Source organism: Boleophthalmus pectinirostris, unplaced genomic scaffold (assembly GCF_026225935.1).
Source record: "Boleophthalmus pectinirostris isolate CB_2022bp ecotype Guang Dong unplaced genomic scaffold, ASM2622593v1 HiC_scaffold_4, whole genome shotgun sequence".
Taxonomy (NCBI): Eukaryota; Metazoa; Chordata; class Actinopteri; order Gobiiformes; family Gobiidae; genus Boleophthalmus; species Boleophthalmus pectinirostris.
In genome coordinates, this window is record NW_026571353.1 from 9,789,959 (window position 1) to 9,811,379 (window position 21,421).

At 38.5% G+C, this 21,421-nt stretch overlaps 1 protein-coding gene and 1 pseudogene across 1 annotated transcript in view; one reads left to right on the forward strand and one right to left on the reverse strand.

The window, feature by feature from the left end:
• Positions 1-1,716: 1,716 nt before the first annotated feature.
• LOC129411391 (5S ribosomal RNA) lies at positions 1,717-1,834 on the reverse strand (annotated as a pseudogene).
• A 13,764-nt stretch (positions 1,835-15,598) lies between these two features.
• The window catches only part of LOC110154661 (protein crumbs homolog 1-like), a 55,236-nt gene continuing 49,413 nt past the window's right edge, over positions 15,599-21,421 (forward strand). The window contains 1 exon segment of the mRNA XM_020918672.2: positions 15,599-15,699. Coding sequence (XP_020774331.2) covers positions 15,599-15,699 — 101 coding nt within the window.

Below are 21,421 nucleotides of genomic sequence, written 5' to 3' on the forward strand. Positions count from 1 at the left end.
TTCATTTGAGTTGCTAAGATGTACTTGATGGACATGGATAATTGCACATTGCATTAAAATATTGGTTTTGTTTTTTCAAAATTTAAAATCAAAACTAGTAAAAAATAGTGTAGATATTTAATAAAGCAATCCATGATCCTGTCTCTGCATATGGAATAGGATTTGATAATATGAGCAACCTATACATATTTAGACTGTTTTAAAGGTGCATTGCGTAACTTTCCCGATAAACGGCTCATCAGTATTGTTTCACAGTATTGCTTTAAACCTTTCTATTAGAGGTCTGCTCAGGACAGAATTTTCAGTTCCGCTCCCGCCCACGCCCGCAAAGAATTGTAATTTTCGTTACGCTCCCGCCCACATTTGTGATATTTTGTCCCGCTCCCGCCCTCACATCTCGCAAGATGGGGACGTTCACTTTCTTAAGCTCTATCAAACACGAAGAAGCGGAAAGGAATTGTCTAAAATGTGCGCGAGATTAGACCACGGCTGCAAATTTAGGCTGCTTAAAATGTTTTTGTCAATGCCAAATAAAATATCCAGCACAAATATTTTACTTTACACTCATATTTAGTTTACGGGACTGCAGTTTATCATCCCACCCGCCCGCGCGGGTGGGATGATAAACAATGAGCTTTCAAAATGTGTCCCAGGCCGCACTGTTTTGCGTCGAGTGCAGTGCTCTACTTTCTATCTTCATGGAGACCGAACCAGACCAAGCTACAAGTCAGATCTGTGGAGAGGCAACCCCGCTCACAATCATCATGTCTGATTTTCTAGGTATTTTTAAGCTGTAAAATCAAGTGCATTTTAATGAATGTAAGTTAAAACTGTTTAATGTCATACTGTGGAACATTCCAGGCAGAGCAAAGCAATGAGATATCCATAGAAACAAGCAGTTTAGAACCAAAAACTACATAGTGCACCTTTAAAGGACTAACTGTTGATACAAAAATACTGAAACAAAGAATTTGTAACTGTTGTTGAGAGAATCCCAGCAGCATTATCTCCATCTAGTGGACAGAACCTAAAACTGCTAAGTCAAGTTTATTTGAAAGGGATGTTTTATCAGTAAGATTCAACTTTCGAAAGTGCTGCACATAGTGGCAATATAAAACTAACATTTAATTCTAAAAGTCAAAATACACTTGCACAAATGGAACAAATTCAGATCAATCGTCAGTACATTACAGCATACTGTGAGTTCCAAGTAACCAGAAAATGACAAAATATACAAGATATTCTAAAATAAGCCAGGTTCGTGTTCAAACAACATAATAATGTGTCTCCTAAAAAAAATAAAAAATTTAATAAAATAAAAAAATAAAATCTGCTCCAGTGAATAGCGCCCTCTGCTGTGGGACTGCAGTGCATACAAATCAAACTGAGGTAATTATGATACAATTTAGGCTCCAAATGCACAACATTTGTAAGAAAAAAGTTCTGTGACTAAATACATTTAAAAAATATTCTTCCCGTCACCCTTTAATTGATTTTAATATTGATATGATTTTGAATGTGTACAGTTTATTTTTTTTAATAAATTATGTACTTTGGCAGGAGTTGGTTGGTGGAGTGAGGGAGCAAGTTTGTATGTATGTATGTCTTGTAGTCTAAACTTTGAACATTTTGTATTCTGTCTTTATGTTGCATATACTACTACTAGACTAGGCAATGTAGGTGAAGGACACAACGACAATTTTTGCCATTGGTGCCCCCCTGTGGCACCTGGAATTCCCAGTGGACTCCTATCCAAGTACTACCCAGGCCTGGCCTTGCTTAGCTTCTGAGATCTGATGAGATCAGGCTTTGACAAGCTGGTATGGCCACAATTCATCTTGAATTAATTTAGCTGGTAAGGTTAATATCGTGGCACTTGTGTTATGTTTTGGGCTCCCTCGAAAATGAAAAGTGAAAATAAATTCAAATAAAAAAATTTATAATAACGGTATGAACATCTTTATAACAAAAATGTATTTTCATGACAGTCTTGAAATTCTTCCCTTTCTTATTTTTGTCTTTTTTAACCACAGATGCCCTTCCTTCCAGCTACACATGTCATCTGTAGTGGCTAGTGGAGAGATGTTTCTTATGATGCCAGAGTTTAAATTAGCAACTATTTGGTTAAGGGGTGATTACTTATATGCAATACTACTGTGCCACTATACCCCCAGCCTCTATTGCTCACTCCCACTGTAATTGCTTAATGCTGATGTATGTGTATTGTAGTGATGTAACCAATAATAATAACCAAAATATCATGATATCGTATCATCAAAAGTTTCACAATAATATCGAGAGCTGTCACAATATATCGAATTATAAGTTCCTTTGCTTAAATGCATTGTTCTTTAGTAGGAACAGCTAGCAAAAATTGGTAACTACATATCCCATGATTCATTTCAGCACAGACAACATGAAGAAATATGTTTCTACTCGAATTCTGACAGTAATAATTCACACCAAATTCTCGTCAAGGTATTTTAAAAGCAAAAAAGTGTTCTATCTAGAATATATAGAATATATTTTCCACTTCAAAATATCGAAATAAATATCGTACCGTGAGATGTATATCATGAAAATATCGTACCGAGAGATTCGGATATCATTACATCCCTAGTATATTGTGTAATAGCATATAGTTTGTAATAGGGATGTAACAATAACCAAAATATCGTGATACCGTATCGTCAAAGTTCTCACAATAATATCGTGGACCCTCACAATATATCGAATTACAAGTCTCTTTGCTTAAATTAAGAGTTATGGTGCAGCAATAGTTAAAAAAAGACAGAGGAAACTACATAGACCATGATCCTTTGCTCCATTTCAGTGTAGACCTCAAGAAGAAATAACAGTTCTAAGCACTTTTAAGTCTTAATTCTTTGGATTAAATCTTGTCAAGGCATTTAACAGTTTTGTTTGCCTCCAGAAATTAACACAATAAATATTGTACTGTGAGATGTATATCGTGAAAATATTGTACCGAGAGATTTGGATATCGTTACACCCCTTATTTGTAATAGTTATCACAGTATTAAGATATATATTTGAGTAGCCATTGTCTTGTGCAGTATTATTCTTCCACCAGACCCAAGTAAAAAGATACTGGCTGCTCTGTCTTCCACCTCCTGCTGAGAATTCTTATCAGGGCTAAGCTGACAGGCAGACACTACCTTAAAACTCCTTGTATCCCAATCTCTTATTATTATCTCTACCTTTTCAAATATCACTACAGAGGAAGCCTTCATCCCACGGACGTCCCCCCAAACCCCTTTCATAACTTGGGCATTATTCGGTCGGCATACCTCTGGCCATTTCCGGGCTTTGAAGGGTTAACCTGGATGTTTTGGAAGTTTTGGGGGCCCAACAGGGGGGAAAGGGTGGGGGGAGCTGCCTCTGTCTCTATGGCTTATTAGCTCCTCATCAAGATTAGCCGGAGTAGGGGGGCCGTGGGGGACAACGGATTTGAGGCCCCTGACATGTTACAGAGAGGCGACATCATTAGGAGGTCAGGTATTTAGTGCTGAACTACATGTTTGAGTTTGTTTTGGAAAAAGTGAGCAATTAAAGGTCCTGTATTACACAAAATTGACTCTTGTGAGCTTTACGACATGTTATAATCCTTATACCTTCTCAAAAACATACCTGGAGTTGTGTTTTGGTTCATTCACACACATTTTATTAACCATTTATTATTAGTCTGTTTACATTTCCAAAGCTCAAAATGGTGTGTTCCGCCTTATGATGTCATGAGGTGGTAGTTTTCAAATTAACTGCTACCTTTTACCTTTTGTTCAGTAGAGATTGACAATTCCAGGGCTGAAACTATCCAAAAGATTCAACTGAAGAGGCATGGAGTTTAAAAACACAGAGCAATTCCTGTATTACAACATGACATCACAAGGTGGAACTGAGTGTTTTCTGTTTGAGAGAAGAACTCAGCCCAAATATGCAGGGTTTATTTGTTAAACATGCGTGAATGAAACCAAACACAACCCCAGGTCTGTTTTAATGAGGAAACAACATTATAACATAGGCCAGACAATAGTGTAATATGGTAATGTGGGCCCTTTAAGCAGATTTTGAATAGACAAGAGTGCGAAGATTATCCAAAAGTAGACAAAGGGGATTGTGTGTGTGGGGAGCATGTAATTTATTTTATTGCACCAAGAAAGACAGCTGGACCAATTAGTCAAAGAGGACTTAGGAACCTAGAATTACTATACACTACAGTATATATTAAGACCATGTTGTTCTTTGTGTACAAAGTGGTACAAAGTACAAAGTGAATGTGTGATAAAACTAAATTTAGCATAGTATTTTTTGTAGACTTCTAAAATATATTTTTATTTGATTTATTTTTCTATATATATTTTTTGGACATTTAGTGGTGTGTTAAATTGACTCTCACAGAATCAGTTCTAAAATGTTCTCAGGGTTTATATGAGTCCAGTCTGTTCTAGACTTAATTTAACATTTTTGGAAATGTTAATTAAGTAATACTGGACCAAAGTTCCTGTTTAACCAAGAAATCAAGAGTTTGTATATTAAAGTTTTGAGAGTAAACGGGAGTAAACACTTTGTAGGTTTATCCTGATTTAGCTAAACAACACACATTAGTGTTTTATTTTTAGTGGTAGTATTAATAGTAGAGGTAGTTTATTCAGTCATTTGCATCACAACAAAACCAAACCAAACAAAACATAGACTACAACCCCATGACCGAAAGGGTTTAAAGGAAATGATCTGGAAATGACACGTCTCACTTTACTTAAAAATTTTACTTTTATTTTTGAGATTGTGACATTCCACTGGGGAATTCTGTAGCTTTTACCTAGAAAAACTTTCAACATATTTTTCAACTTTTCTTTGCAAATAGCTTCTTGATTGGTGTTAAACTATCATATATATTTAGAATTGTTATAATCCTATACAAATTCAGTCAGCATTTGAAAATCACCAAAAATACACATGCTTTAAATTGCTGTGATCTTAGTATAGCTACTAACACTATACTGTTTCTTACAATTTCAGTCAGTATGGTTACACTAACAGATTTTTTGTCATACTGTATTTTCCGGAGTCGCACCGGACTATAAGTCGCACTTTTTTGGGAAATGTAGTTTGTAAAATCAGAGATCAGGAACCGACATTTCATCTTGAAAGGCATAACATACATAAGTTTACCAAACTCATGATTTCACTCCAAATCACTAAATCCATTGAATTCTTCATCCTTGGTGTCACTTCTGCGTGACCTCCGGAGATAAACCACAGATCTATGATGTAAACGGAGCGCTGCTTCCTCTTCTGCGTAGCTGTCGTCAGACTCAGCATCAGTTCCAGTTAGAATTATTCTGGCCTTTCTGAATCCCGACAGGATGGTTTCGGTTTGTCATTGAAGTCCAGGCTTTGTCGATCCATCCAGTGACTTCCAGGAAAGTTACATGGTGCACCCTCCTTGTTGCCATGAACCTGTATTCTCCATCCCCCCTTTCCGCCAGTCCCTCACAAGTTTCTCGCTCTCTCCAAACTTTCTTTCTGCTGCTCGATTAGCGGCTATTTCTACAGGAGACATGCGCAGTAGAGTGCGAAGTGACAGTGGTACAGTACAGGAGTAATAGTAGTACTAGATACTGACACACGAGCCTAGAGCGCCCTCTCGCGGCTGTCAGTCTGAAAATTTTAATGTGTAAGTCACGCCGGAGTATAAATCACAGGACCACCCAAACCATGAAAAAAAGTGAGACAGAAAATTACGGTATATTTTTAAGAAACTTCCAGCTGTGTTGTGTGTTGAGAAACTGTGACATGCTTTAAAGTGTTCAGTGACTAGTTGCAGCATTCTTTTGAGCTGGGGTGAAGTTAAGGGTCACAAGGCAATTGGGAGCCCCCTCAGATGCCATTGTAGTGGAGGGTCAGAGTGGCTGGACTCAAAGAAGTTAACTGTGCAAGCATGAAACTCACCACAAATCTCCTGTCTCCTGCTTAACACCTTTGGAGCTACTGACGTTAATTACACACCAGGTACCCGCCCTCTCAAAAAGCACACGTTTCTCAACATGACATCTAAAAACAAAACAAAAAAAGTATTTCTAGGTATGTTTGAGTTATAAAACCACCTGTAATGGAATAAATGTAAGGTAGAGCTGTTTAAAGTCATACTGTTTAAAGTCATACTGCAGAGTAATGACATATCCAACAAAAAACATTCCAAAAGTTACATAAACCCCGTTTACACTGAAACGAATCTGTGTATCACCGTATCAGAAATGATCTGCATCCACACACATCGTTTCTGTGTCCGCAATCCTTCCTTATCCACTCAGCTTTGAGCATATGTGTTTATGTTTTACAGAAAGAAACTTAAAACCGCATGGCTAATTTGCATAAACTGAGCGCTCAAAAAACAGCTCGCTATTGTGCACTGATGCATTTCAGCTTCTGTCGGACTAAAGGACATGACTCAGTGGATTATGTGTATTCTTTCTCTGACAGAGGGGTGTTCTGCTGATGGTGAGTCTGTTCTGTGCTTCTATCGCGTTGGAGATGTTTCATGTTAAACTTTTCTGAAATTACGTCTGCAGGTCATACGCATAGACTATATATATATGAATATATTCTAGCCTCTTAGCATTTTGGCGGTGAATTAGCTACTTCGCAGTGCATAGACCTACATCAGTGTTTCGGCGCATCAGTGTTTTCAAGTGTCCACACTGTGCCGTCTCAGATCCATACTCAGATGAATTTATGGGAGCTGGCGGCACCAGCTCGTTCTGTCTCTAAGGCCGTTTTCAATCGGATTAGTGTGGACGAACACTGCATCCACAATGAAAACTATTTGAATACGTACTAGTGTGGACGGGGCCATAGTGCACCTTTGAGTTTATGTTTATATCGCAAAAAATACCTTAAAAACATGCATTTGTTTGCCTCTCTCCAGATCTGGCAATGTCTCCATGGGTAAATATGTTTTATCCTGTACTGTGGTTCATTCCAGGCAATGCAATAACATCTCCAGGGAGACAAGATAAACAAGTGGCGCACCTTCGACCGATGAAGTTACATATTTCAACTTTAAATCCATGCAAGATTTCTGGCCTATTAAAATAAAACTGTGTGTTAAACAGAATCGCAGAATAGGAATAGCCTCTTGTTATCTCTGTGCGTTATCTTGATCACAGAGTATTTGCTACCGGCTTGTTTCCATGGTTATTGCGTTGCCTTCAATATCCCACAGTATGGCATTAAACTGATCTCCATGGAGAGTGTACAGGATAATTTGGACTGTGTTTACTGTGGTGCCAGTGTGAATGGATGGTCTTCAGTGCTCGCTGATGGACAGTCATAAACTCTCTATTCAGTTACCTCACATCGGTGCACCATTAGTGACAGCTGCAGACCCTCCCAGAACTCATAAAAAAACCCACCTACAGAGGGTCCACCATGACGGCCATCTTAACTGGAGCCTGACCGTCAAACACAGAGATGGGCAATTATTTTTTTCAAGGGGCCACATGAGAAACAGAAAATATTGTAGAAGGCTGATGTCCCGAAATGTGGAAATTTGAGCTACACAGCACTACTCCACATGCGCCCAATCCCTAAGCGCTGTTACAGTTTAAATGCCCGTCGATTTGAGCTCCCGAGGCAGAAGATTTGTAGCAGAATACCTATGTTAGATGACTGAATAGTTTGGATTTAATATTTGATTTTATAGTTATCATTTTCATTACATTGTATTTTATTTTGTTTCCATGTGTAGAAAATGTCATAACTTTGTTTAGAAAGGCGCTATAAAATTAACATTGAATTGCATGAAATTGTCCCATCTTCAGTGTCCCCAGTATCACAAAAGTGAGGTGTGTTTCCTCTAGTGGTTACCTTATTTAGGAGAAGATATAGGTCTGTCAAGATTTGCTACCTTTACCCAAATTCACATAAATGAGTATATAATGGTGATTATATAGTACGAGAATTATTCAATGGCTAAATTGGCCTGTTGATATGTGTTCCCTTTAGTCTAAGCCCTATTTGAGCAGAATATGATTGTTAAAATGAGCTACCTATGCATATTCATATAAATGAGTTGAAATTTGACATAACTAAGGTATAAATATCCAAAGAAATATGTTGTAAAACTAGTGGGCTTAGCTTTATTGGATCTATACAACTGTAAACAGAAAAAGTAAGGTAACTTATTTCGATGGAGTAGAGTGAATCGATAGATGTCACTGTCGATTTAGGCTGTGGGAAGCTCATTTCGATGGGGCAGCCTATTTCGACAGAACACCGGGCCAAAATGCTTAACTCAATTCTGCATAATATTAATTGCATTTCTTTATAAAACACAGTAAATATCATGGTTTTGACAAGCTGGTAAGACTGGTAAGAGCTTATGTTACGACTGAGCAATGAAAAAGTGAGGTTCCCTTACAAAATAAAAAACACCTCTAAAATAAAAAGAATGCACCTTTAGTCCATGCATGTGGTAAATTTATAAAATATGTTAATTTTATAACTCCAAATTATTGTAAACGGGCTGGTCAGAGTCAACTGTATGTGGACAATGCCCAGGCCTGGCCAAACACCTTATTTTAACAACTTTTTCTCTTCTTTTAAAGCCACTATACTTTGTTGTTGTTGTTGTCTTAAAAATTTGAAAATCAGAACTAGTTCATAAAAAAAAAATAAAAAAAAATTGCATCCTAATTATTCACTACAACTTCATAAGAGACACCAGAGCAGAATTTTGCAGTCACCGTAAAGCAACAACAACTGGCATGTTAACAGTGCACTTCAAGATTAGACAATAAAACACTTTAGAATTAGATGCAGATAGAAAACATTTGGGTAAAACAATTAGATCTCCACTGAGGCAAGCAGTCCACCAAAAAAGATACATAATGCACCTTTAACATAAAACATCTAAATGCAAAAGGATGAACATATCAGAATGACCATTTCATTGAAAAATACAAAAACTGGTTCATTTTGCCTTAATACGATCCAATATGTTCCCATAAACCCAAAACAAGCACAAGTATCTCACATTCAGACACTTTTATCAACACTTCACAGCCTGTACAACTCCAAACACGTCCTCCTGTCTCCTCCCTTTTCTCCTGAAGTCAGTCAGGTGCAGAGACTGTCCTTTAGTCTGGGTTCACTACTTTTACTCATTACACGCCCAAGTACAGCTGAAGTTACTCACCCAGGATCTTTGAAAATCAACCCTTTATTTCCAGGCTAATGCAATATGTTGACTATAAGTTGCAAGGAGTGGGCAAAACGAAGCGAAATACAATGCTATAACATGTGTGGTGAGTTTCTATTGTTCAGAATGTGTCAGGTTCCTCCACAGTTGACCACAGAAGCCTATTGTAAACATTGAAACCATTGAGAGCAGGTGTAAAACAGGAAGCAGCACTGGTCTGTCGTTATAATGTGAACCTCCACAATTCGTTGTTTACATACAATGAGCACTAACCTCTGAGGCCTAAACTACAAATGTGTGAAATTCAAATATGCAGTAACACACAGATAAACCATCAAGATTTGCTGTTCTAAAAACATGAAAAACAAAAAAACAAAAAACAGAACTAGTTAAATAGTTTGCAGTGGTCCAATGTTATTCCTAACTTTCCTTATGCATTCAGAGTATCGTAATTATTCACTGTGTTCAGTTTATAAGCGACTTTTACAACTTTCAGAAATCAGAGTGGAGTTTTACCATCACCGTATTCTAACAGCGACTGGCATGCTAACGTGCACTCCCTGATTACCAGATAATAAGATGCTTTATACCAGGGGTCCCCAACCCCCGGGCCATGGGTCGTTTGGGACCGGGCCGCGAAAGCGCAAAGCCCCCCCTCCCATATGCATCTCTAAATCAGAACTAAACCAGGACTAAACCAAGACTAAACCAAGACTAAACCAGGTCTAAATCAGGACGAAACCAAGACTAAACCAGGTCTAAATCAGGACGAAACCAGGACTAAACCAGGTCTAAATCAGGTCTATATCAGGTCTAAACCCGGATTAAACCACATCCAAAACTAAACCAGGACTAAACCAAGACTAAACCAGGTCTAAATCAGGACGAAACCAGGACTAAACCAGGTCTAAATCAGGTCTATATCAGGTCTAAACCCGGATTAAACCACATCCAAAACTAAACCAGGACTAAACCAAGACTAAACCAGGTCTAAATCAGGACGAAACCAGGACTAAACCAGGTCTAAATCAGGTCTATATCAGGTCTAAACCCGGATTAAACCACATCCAAAACTAAACCAGGACTAAACCAAGACTAAACCAGGTCTAAATCAGGACGAAACCAAGACTAAACCAGGTCTAAATCAGGTCTATATCAGGTCTAAACCCGGATTAAACCACATCCAAAACTAAACCAGGACTAAACCAGGTCTAAACCAGGACTAAAACCAGGTCTAATCCAGGTCTAAAACCAGGTCTAAACCAGGTCTAAACTAGGACTAAACCAGATCTAAACCAGGTCTAAACCAGAACTAAAACCAGAACTAAATCCAAGACTAAACCAGGTCTAAACCAGGTCTAAACCAGCACTAAACCAGCACTAAACCAGGACTTAACCAGAACTAAAACCAGGACTAAACCAGTTATAAAACCAGGTCTTAAACCCGGTCTAAAAACAGGACTAAACCCAGTCTAAACCAGAACTAAAACCAGGACTAAACCACGTCTAAACCAGAACTAAACCAGAACTAAAACCAGCTCTAAAACCAGATCTAAAACCAGGACTAAACCAGGTCTAAACCGGCAGTAAACCAGGACTAAAGCAGAACTAAAACCAAGTCTAAACCAGGTCTAAACCAGGAATAAAACAGGATTTTACCAGGACTAAACCAGGTCTAAATCAGAACTAAACCATGCCACGGTCCATGAAATACTGTCAGACATAAAATCGGTCCGTGGCTCTAAAAAGGTTGGGAACCACTGTTTTATACTATAGTGCAGACAGTAAACAGTGGACTTTTTTTTTTTTACTTCCAAGGCTGCTTATACAATATATACATACAGGAGCAGGACACATTTTCAAAATACATGGAAAAAAATAAGGTACATGCCCTTCATGGTAAAATGTACAAACCTTTTATGTAATATCTGTACTTTTCCAATACAAACCTAAAAAAAATTGCATTTCCACATTTTCACCATCTCGCATCCAATTTTTTTATATAAAAATAAATAAATTCAGTCTCCATTATGTATGCTTGTACTGTCCACTTCCCGTTGAGTGTTTTGGGGTCTTCTCAGATTGCTTTTGTCATGTCAAACACTGATGACAGCTCACAGTGAAAGCCTCATTTGTTTACATTTTAGTACCCAACACAAACAACTGTGATTGGACAATGCACCTGTCAATCATTGGATAATAAACATATAATATTGCCACAGGGATCAGACTAAAATAATATTACAAAGTCTGGATTTTATGACATATTTATGCTGTTACCGTATTTTCCAGAGTATAAGTCGCACCAGCCAAATGAATAGAATAGGTGTTAATATGTTATCGTAACATATGAACAGATAATTATAGCATAAACAACAGAAGATAAGTTTACCAAATTCACGATCTCACTCCAAATCACTAAATCCACTGAATTCTTTGTCCTTGGTGTCACATTTAGGTATGGTAACATGGAACGTTTAGGTATGGTTTGCAAAGTGTACAGACGTTGCTCTCAATATCACTATAGGAAATAACAAGAATGTATTAGATGCTAGATAGTTTTTACGTCTCTTGTTGAGTCTTTTGTCATGTAAAAAGTCCAGTCTTGACCTGTCCATCATAAATCACCACAGGCCACACAGGGAGACCACCTCTACAAACTATATAATGAGACTGGACTACGGGGGAAAGTGGTAAACAGGAGTGCAAATAATTAACAACGTGCATCTCTTTAATTTTAAATACACAGTTGTAGTGCTTTGTCACCTTTCACTGAGCTTGCACAGCAAAATCTATTCTTGCGAGATTTGTGAGTTGGTTGGTTAGGAGGAGCAGACAGGTGAGGAGCGACCAATCACACTCACCCAAATGAACCAAAACAAACATGGTGATGCTGACATTTTAGCATAAAAATTTACTAGTTTGTTTGTGAAAAATGTGCAGAAGGTAAGCGCTCATCTGGATTTAACTAAAGTAAAATTTTTTGGCTTGTTCCGCTTCGATCAATCAGATTCAAATACTCAGTGTTTTCTACCCACACAGCAAATGAGTCTTTAAAGAAACAAGGACACATCTGTTGCTCACTGGCTTTTATTTTGAAAAAGTCCACTGCAAGCGTTTGACGTCTTTTCTTTACACTTTTTTCACTTCTGCATGATGCAACGTGTCCAAGCCTCCGCGGGCCGTGGCCGGGCCGGACCAACCGTAGACTCTGAGCTTCCGCAGGCTCCTAGCTCCAACCGGGCCACGGGCTCCGGTTCACGAGTCTTTCTCTTTCTTCTCCTTCTTCCAGACACCCCTGAGGCGTCCAAATAGAGGTGTCCAGTGTGATTTTCATCGCTGCGGTCTCGCTTACATAATGCCATTACAGGATATTCACGAAGGCCCGGAAGATTTCATAATATGATCCAGCCCATAACTCAATGAAATATGATTGGCTCAGACAACTGTCAATCTCAAACTTCGTTCCAGCCACCGAAGGCCCCTGCCCCCTGGAAGAAAAGTTGTGATTGGTCCATTTCCATTCCATTATATTAACCCTTTGTTTCCCAAGAAATATTAGTCCAAGTTTATAACAGTGATCTAGAAATTATTACTAGTAGTAGTATTTATTACTCACTGAATAAAAAATATATTAGTAGTACAAAAATTAATTTGATATTTTTTCTTGAGCCTTCAGAATACCTTGAAGGCTCTGAGGGTTCCCCTCTGAAAGAAATACTGTTTCCACAACAAATGTATGACTCTTTCATTTACATTTCCAATAAAAGTGCGCTATATGATACTTTTAATTCATTAATTGGTTTTGCGTATAACATGTGATTAATCGCGATTAATCACACTCGAACTCATGCGATTAATGCAATTAATATTTTTTATTGTTGCCCAGCCCTAAAATAATAATAATAATAATAATAATAATATACATTTTATTTATATTGCACTTCACATAAAATAATCTCACACAGTGCACAACCAATACAATACAATTAACAAAAGCCTTTGGTAAAAAGATACATTTTAAGATTTCATTTAAAAACAGAAGTAGATTGTGGGGCTCTCACAGTCCCCAAATCTCTGCACCCATATTCTGGAACAAGAGGGCAACAAAGGAGACAATGGAGCCATGACTATGTAGAAAATCTTGAACCCCCCCAAAAATAAAAGCTTAATATTATTTTTATTTCATTTATTTCATTTTATTTTATTTTTTTGCAAGCATTTTTTTTTTTTTTTTTTTTCAATTTTCACTCTGCTCTGATAAAACCTTTGGAATGTCAAACTGCTGTGACTCACACTACATTTACATTGACAAAGGCGACAACATGACCCCCCCTCATCCTCCCCCCTTTTCTGTCTCATGTTTTAATTAAACTTTTTGTTGTGCTGCTGGTGGTGACTGTTGCATGGTGCCTGGTGATGACGGGAAGGATAGAGGGAGGGGGCAGAGCAGGTTGGAGTTAAGCCCGACGCGGGGTTTAGAGGCTGGGCTGTTTGGGTGAAGTGGATGTGTGGAGGGGTGGTTGGGTGGGGGGGTAGACTTTTCTGTGGGAGTGAGTTGACTAAGGCATTCTTGTGGAGCTGCCATAGAGTTGAGGTCTGCACCAACCCGGCAGATGCATGCTGGGTAACCCCCCCCTCCCCTCTCCTCCCTGAAATGTGGGGGTGGGTGTTGAAGAGACTGCGGAGACGCTGTCCGTTTATCCCACCATACCAGTGCTGAAAATAATCTGGGCTAATTATGCCAAGATTGTAAACAACAGCACTTTTCAGTAAATAACTATAGATAGTGTCCTTCAGTACAAAAACAAATGTTCACTACTACTACTACTACTTATGCGACTACTATTCCTACTACTGCTTCTTCTATAGTTCAAAGTGCCATTACCACTGATACTACTACTATAACAACTAGTTATGCTGCTACACCGATGGTACTACTATTACTCCTTCTAATACTACTACTACTACTGCAACTACTACTATAATCTATACCATTACTGCTCATGGTAAAACTGCAACTACTTCTACTGTTACTGCTGCTGCCCTCCCGTTCCGGTTTATAGTCCTGTGGGCACATTTCGGATTAAAGAGACAATCGAAATACATGCCCATGAGATTATAAATCCGGACAAGGGGGCTTTTTGACTCTCACACACCTGAGATACTGTCCTGAGGAAGTCAGACTGCAGGTGGCGCTGTTGTCCTGTCTCCTCCGGTTGGAAGACAGCGCCAAAACCTGTATAAATCAGTTGACCAGACACATCACAGCAACACCATGTGACCGCGAGTGAGCAGTCAAAACTGTCAGGTATTAAAACAAACTCTTGGTCTGAAAAAAGAACCTACTGTATTTTCCACACTGTTAGGCATGCTCTTAAGCCTCCAACCCCATCAAAAAAGGACTGTACGACCCGCAATCCAGAGCGCTCTATACACGAATCCACTCGAGTGTCCCAGCACGACTTCAGTAAACTACAAAGCCGCACCACCCGCAGTACGCAAACACACACGGAGCAGACAGTGACCATGCAAGGAAAAACACCCGCAGCCACACTCATCACTCCACGCCAATGAGGAATGGAACGGAGGAGCGAACCGAAAAAGCGAGTGCAATGTGCCACTTCTAGACACAACTGAACAACTGAGTCACTGCGAACACGCCAACAATCCATTGGTCCCAGACAGCACCCTCCCTACACACCACAACTGAACAAAGCCCAGACTCACCGTGAACGCGCCAAACAAAGTCCCACTGAGCCATCTAACTGTTGTGTTTCGTTTAAAGTCCGGTGCTGTTTATTTGTGGAAAAAAGTTCGAAAATAGACCATTCTATGACAGTGTGCCTTATAATCCAGAGCGCCTAATAGTACGGTAATAACATAACTCGTTTTCATGTTTTAAGACTGTAAAAATCAGGTACTGTCACTTTAATATATAGCTGTACATTTATTTATAACGTCACTTTCAATGCACTATAATCCAGACTGATTTAACTCACTCCCAGGTGCTGTGTTTAGGAAATGCCTGTCTCGTCTCTTCCTCAGCTCCAGCTCCAGCTCCTGTTCCGGTCCGTTCCGTGTTTTCCCCCTCCCCCCTCCCCTTCCCTCTGCTTGGGGTGATTACTCCACTCTTCTCCGGGCAGCCTCGGTCCCCTGGGATATCCTAACTTCAGTTCATAACAGACCAGCACTCAGACAGGTCCCCCATAAAACTGTACTTCAAGAAATCCATCTATCGCTACTACTACTACTACTACTACTACTACTACAATGGAACTACTTCTATTATCTACACTTTAAGCTACATGGATGTGATGGAGCGGTCTATTGATTTGAATGGACTTTTGCGAAAGAGACATCACATAGTTTGATTCTATGATTGGATATCGAAGTTACAGAAAGAAGCATGGAGTTATCAAGACTGGGGTGCCGATCCCAGCGGACATTACTGCTGACGATGATGATGTTCAAATTGGGTAAGTTATGGTTTCGCTGTAACACTTATAAGTGTTGAGACAGGTGTAGTAAAAGTTAGAATCACATGCAACGTATTTTCAACCTGTAGTCAGATACAAGTTACAAAATTCAACATTGCAGTTTAAATATTTTTATTGTTTGTGACTTTATAGGTACATTTTTGTAGAATGATGCTTCCTAAGAAGAAGGACATTGTATTTTTAAGCATGGGATCCAAAAAAATATGCAAATACTGTACAATCTATCCAAAAAAACAAACCAAAACAGATAAATAAATACTTATATGCTCAATCTTTTTCAGTATATATTATATGTGGTTCATTCTACAATAGATGATGCTGTTACAGAGTTTGGAATGACTTTTTATGCAATGGACTCTAAGACAGTGGTTCTCCGCTTGCTAACATTTTGGGCCAAATTGAAAAAGTTGAAAAATTTTACTTTATATGACATTATAATTTCACATTTTTATTTAATTTAGTATTTATATTTGACATTAAAAAAATCTACTATTGCTTGCATTTCACTTTCAAATCAGCCTTGGCTCTGACAACTTCACTTCTGTCCAACGTGGATATTAACTCAACAGAAACAACTGCAAGGCAGCCTATAAGTGGCACGTTAATTCTATGGATTTTATTTAATTTATTGATTTATTTTAAAAAAATTTTCCTCGCAATTTTTTTTGACTTTTTGATTTTTGATTTTTGATTTTTTTAAATGAACACAAGTTTTCAGTTTTGCCCAGTGTATTCTGGTATTTGTCTCCAAACATAGTCCCTGTATATAAATCGGGGTTTTCTTGTTTTAAAAGCGACTTAGAGAAATGGTGAGAGTTTTATAGTTCCCTTTTACAAGCACGTAAAATAGTTTTCAGGTTCTCACTGTTTACAAATCATATGTAGGCAGAGTCTTAAGTTGTCATTTAAAGGTGCACTGTGTAACTTTTCTGGTGTGGGGTCCGTCACCTGCTTTTTTCTCTGGATATGTCATTGCTCTGCTTTGAATGTTCCACAATATGACATACATTAAACAGTTTTACCTTACATTTATTTAATTACAGGTGGTTTTATAGCTCAAAAATACCTAGTAAAACAGGCATTTTGACTGTGGGCAGGGTCGCCTCTCCACAAATCTGACTTGTAATGTGGTCTGTTTTGGTGTCCACGGAGAAAAGTACTTGACGGACCCTCTACCAGAAAATTAGAAATAACAAAATAATGTAATAATCAAGTACAGGTAGAAGGAAAAACAAACCAAAACAATGTGAGTCAATAAAAATTTAAAAATACAAAAAATTACAATAACATTTTATAATAATCAACAGTTTATAGTGTGAATAAAACACAAAGAAAACTCATTTCACATTACTAACTACTTAAAGCTCCACTATGTAACTTTTAACCAAAAATCTACTAAAATAACATTGTTGGATGTTTCATTGCACTGAAAAGTAAGTCTCCTTACTATAAACGGGCTTGCAACTCCACAAACCTGACTCTAATTTGGCCTGGTTTTAGCTTTCTCTGTCCATGGAATCATTCAAGTAATGTGCTACCTCCAGAAAGTTACACACTGCATCTTTAAAACTTGTTATACTTTACCTACAGTTTGGATGTAGTGTCTTAATATTTCAGATTTTATCAGATTGTGCACACAAAACTTTTCAAAAATAAAAACGTCAACACATAAATTACAAACTTGCTCAAAGTCAGATTTTCACTCATGACCCTTGCCCTCCTAGAAGTACATAGTATACTCTAGTAGTAGTAGTAACAGAGTAAATATAATGATTACTATACAAGCTACATGAGTTATGATGTAGATTCCTATTGGCTGAGTAGGAGGCGGGGGTCCTGTCTTAAGAAACCCCTTTGACCCATTTTGTTCCCGCGACCTTCGTTTGTGTGGGGCGATGGAGGCTCGTTTAAAAATGACAAATCCTGAGCTCTGATTGGTCAGCTGGCATTGTTAAGGTTCGCCATGGTAACGGGGCGAGCGTGCGGCTGCCTCGCTGCGCCGGGGGTTTTGTTTTGGGGGGCTCTGAATGGAGGAGAGAGAGGGGCAGAGGGGGACGAAGAGGAGGAAGAGGAGGAGGAGGGGGGGTTTAAGAGGCATGGCAAGTGTCCTGGTGATGGTAAAGTTTTTAAAAGAGAGAAAAGAGGGTGAGGGAGAGAAAAGATTTGAAGCTGCACTGTTGGATTGTGGGATTGTTGTGGAATAAAGGCATTCAAGTATTTGTTAGTACTGCCAGGAACTCATGAATCAAAGTAGAATTGGTTGGACTATGTGGTCGAAGCTGAGGAATGCGTTTTGGAAAAGCGTTTGCAAGGTGAACTACGCAGATGTTACTGCTTTCTAGAGAATGTTCCAGAGCAGAGCATTAAAAGTATCTGTCACCATGGAGACAAACAGGCGACGACACCAGGTCTGCAGGTTAGATGTGTGAAGAGGCGACCCCGCTCACAGTACGAATGGTTAGATGGTGTTAAAATAAAGCTCATATCAAAGTCTAAGAGAGCTTTGTTACATGTTTTTTAATTCCAAATTAAATGTTCTGAATGAAATAGTTCTGAATTAAAATGTTCTCCTTCGAGTTTACAGGGAAATAATAATTCCGAATTGAGGTTTACATGGAAAACACGTTAAATTGCCATTATTTAATTCTGCTTAAAGTCCGGGGTTGGGGAAGAGTTCTGATTGGACAGAGACACAAATGTATTTACGACGACCAGAACAAAACACATACTTCAGCTCCTACCGGATTTTTTGTCATCTTGGTTTGTCGTTACGCCATAGACACAAATGTGATCCAAACTGTTTCCGCATTCATTCCGATGATAATGAAGCAGCAGTGGGAGAATACTCTCATCACACATCTGTCAGCTAAGGAGGAGAAGTGAAGAGTGTCGGAGAAGGGAGGAAGAAGACAAACTGAGTCTTCCTCAGCTCACTCCTCACTCCCGCATCCCACTCGCAAATCCATAGAGCAGCGGATGAAAGTCCAGAGCCAGGACTGGTGGAGCCGGAACATCCGGATCACATCAGAAGGGCGACCCAACGAGCATGCACTGAACGACTGGAATTATTTTTAAGAAGAATAAACGTTTACATGATTGAGGAATAAATTATTTTAGCGTTAAAATCGAAATAAGCCACCCACTTACTTCGGAATTAAATTTAGTTCAGAATAATCATTTTCATTAGGAATGAAGAGTTTACATGGTCTTTTTAAAGCATAAATAATATTTTTTTCAGAATTAAATTTAATTATTTTTATTCTGAATTAAACCTCTCATGTAAACGTGGCAATTGTTGATGTTATTGCTTTTTAGAAGATGTTCCATAGTAGGGCATTAAAAGTATCACCATGGAGACAAAGAGGCGACACCACCAGGTCAAGGTACAGGTTAGATCTGTGGAGAGACGATCCTGCTCTCAGTATGAATGCATGGTTTTTAAGGGAGTTTTTGAGCCATAACAAAACCTACAACTTATGTTGGATAAGATACTTTTAAAGTCTTACTGTGGAACATTTAGGAGGTGACAGATCCCGCATTAGAAAAGTGACATAATGCATCTTTAAAAACAAATAAAAATGTTGTTTAACATTAATTAACATAAGATAGACTTTGGTGACATCTTCCTCCAAAATGTGATCTTTGTGTTTTTCCTGACAGAGGATTGGCTGTGGACCTCTCCATTAAAAATATCCAAGCTGATCAAATGACTGAATATTCATAAAAAATGTTTCAAAATTATTAATTACACAGCCCTAGTAAGATCCTTATTTGGTGTTTGGACTAGATTTAGTTTGGATCTAGTCTTGGTTTAAGCTTGTTTAGTGTAATCCTTGCATAGTCCTATTTCACGCTTGGTTTATCAAAGTCTGTTTTAATTGCTTCGAAATTCAGATTTTACCCTGTTTGGTAAAAAAAAACAAAAAAAAAAACATACAGCATGAATATAAAACTGGATGATTTTTGGATTGCAGTCTACTTGTATGTTTTAATTAAAGATGCTCCAACTTAACTTTGTAACTCTCCTCAAAAATATCCATAAAAACCCTACATTCCTATTGTTAGCGAACTCGCTTCTCCACAGATCTGAACTGTAGCTTGGCATAATGGCATCACCTGTTTGCCTGTTTGAAAGGTTTAATGCCATACAATGGATCAACCCATGCCTGATTCATCAGCCAGTTTCACTTTGTGGAAACAGTTTGACCTAACAGCATTAGGGTTAATTCGCTCGACGGTAGGCGGGTACTTTTTTATTTAAACAATCGCTCCTATTTGGTCATGTCGTATGTAATGTGCCAAATCCTGTAGGAAGAAGGGCAATAACGTCTTTCCCCTTGATATAATTTGCTAAACATTCTCTTTGTTTGGGCTTTAAATCCTCGATCTCGGGAATCGTTGCCACCACAGAATGTCTGTCTTCATCTACATCCATCTTGACCGCTTTGTTTACTGTTGCTGTACCACAAAAGGGACCCAGACAGGTGCTTGAGTTTGTTGTCGTGGCTTCACAGCTCTTTGCTGATTGGCCGGTAAGCGGTCTACAACTTCCGGGGTTCTTGCAAACCGTCTAGTGTATTCCAATTCCTGACCTAGTTGCTGGAGAGAAATGAAATTGAACAAAGGCCCTCGTGGTGCCAGCCTGGCTAGAACAACCCAGGCAAACCAAAACAAATCTCCATGGAGACAAGCAGGTAGCAGACTTTCTCACATAATGCACTTTTAAAGTGTTTTGTGACAACTCCAGAATTAATTCCATACTAGAAACTATTCCATGAAAGATCCTATATTACGCTAAATTGATTCTTGTGAGTTTTAAGTCATGATAAAAAGTTGTACCTCATCAAAAACACATTCGGAGTTGTAATTTGTTTCATTCACACATGTCTGAGTAATCCTTTATTATTAGTCTCAAGTTACTCAAAATGCTCTGTTCCACCTTGTGATGTCATGAAGCATCAGTTTTAATATTAAAGTTACCTTTTATCTTTAGTTCAGTAGAGATTGACAATTTCAGGACTGAAATTATCCAAATGATTCCAGTGATGGTGTAAGGAGTTTACAAACACAGTGGAGCACTTTCTGTATTACCACTTGACATCAGAAGGTGGAACGAGTGCTTTCAGTTTGACAGAAAAACTCAGCCGCAATATGCAGGATTTGTGCGTTAAACATGTGTGAATGAAACAAAACACAACTCCTGGTACGCTTGTGATGGGGAATAGTTACTTCGCTATCAAATGCAGTCATGTCACTTGGCATGAAGTTATAGAAAGACCCTAGAGCCCTTTTTCTGTCTGTGCTTATGTCGCTGCCAGTTCCAGATGATTCCACCAGAGAGACAAGCAGATCTCACCCTTTCACAATAAAAGCGTGACTAATTTGTTCTTAAGAGGGCTGAGGAGCGCTGACCCAAACGCAATGCTAACAAGGCCACTGTTTACGCAATACTGTTTTAGGTTTTCAGTTAGCTATGAGCAGGCCATTTGAGCTTTGCAGGCAAACTTGGTCCACATTAAGTTTACAGTTCATAGTTCAGAGAGGAAAGATATTAAAATTGTCATTATAGGTGGTAAAATGTCATTGGAAATGCAAAAAAAGCAGGATATGATGAACATGTAGGAGAGCATATAACTACTGTTTGCAAAAAAATTACATGGAATCCTGCCTTCCATGTTTTGTCGTTAATGCTTCACTATGT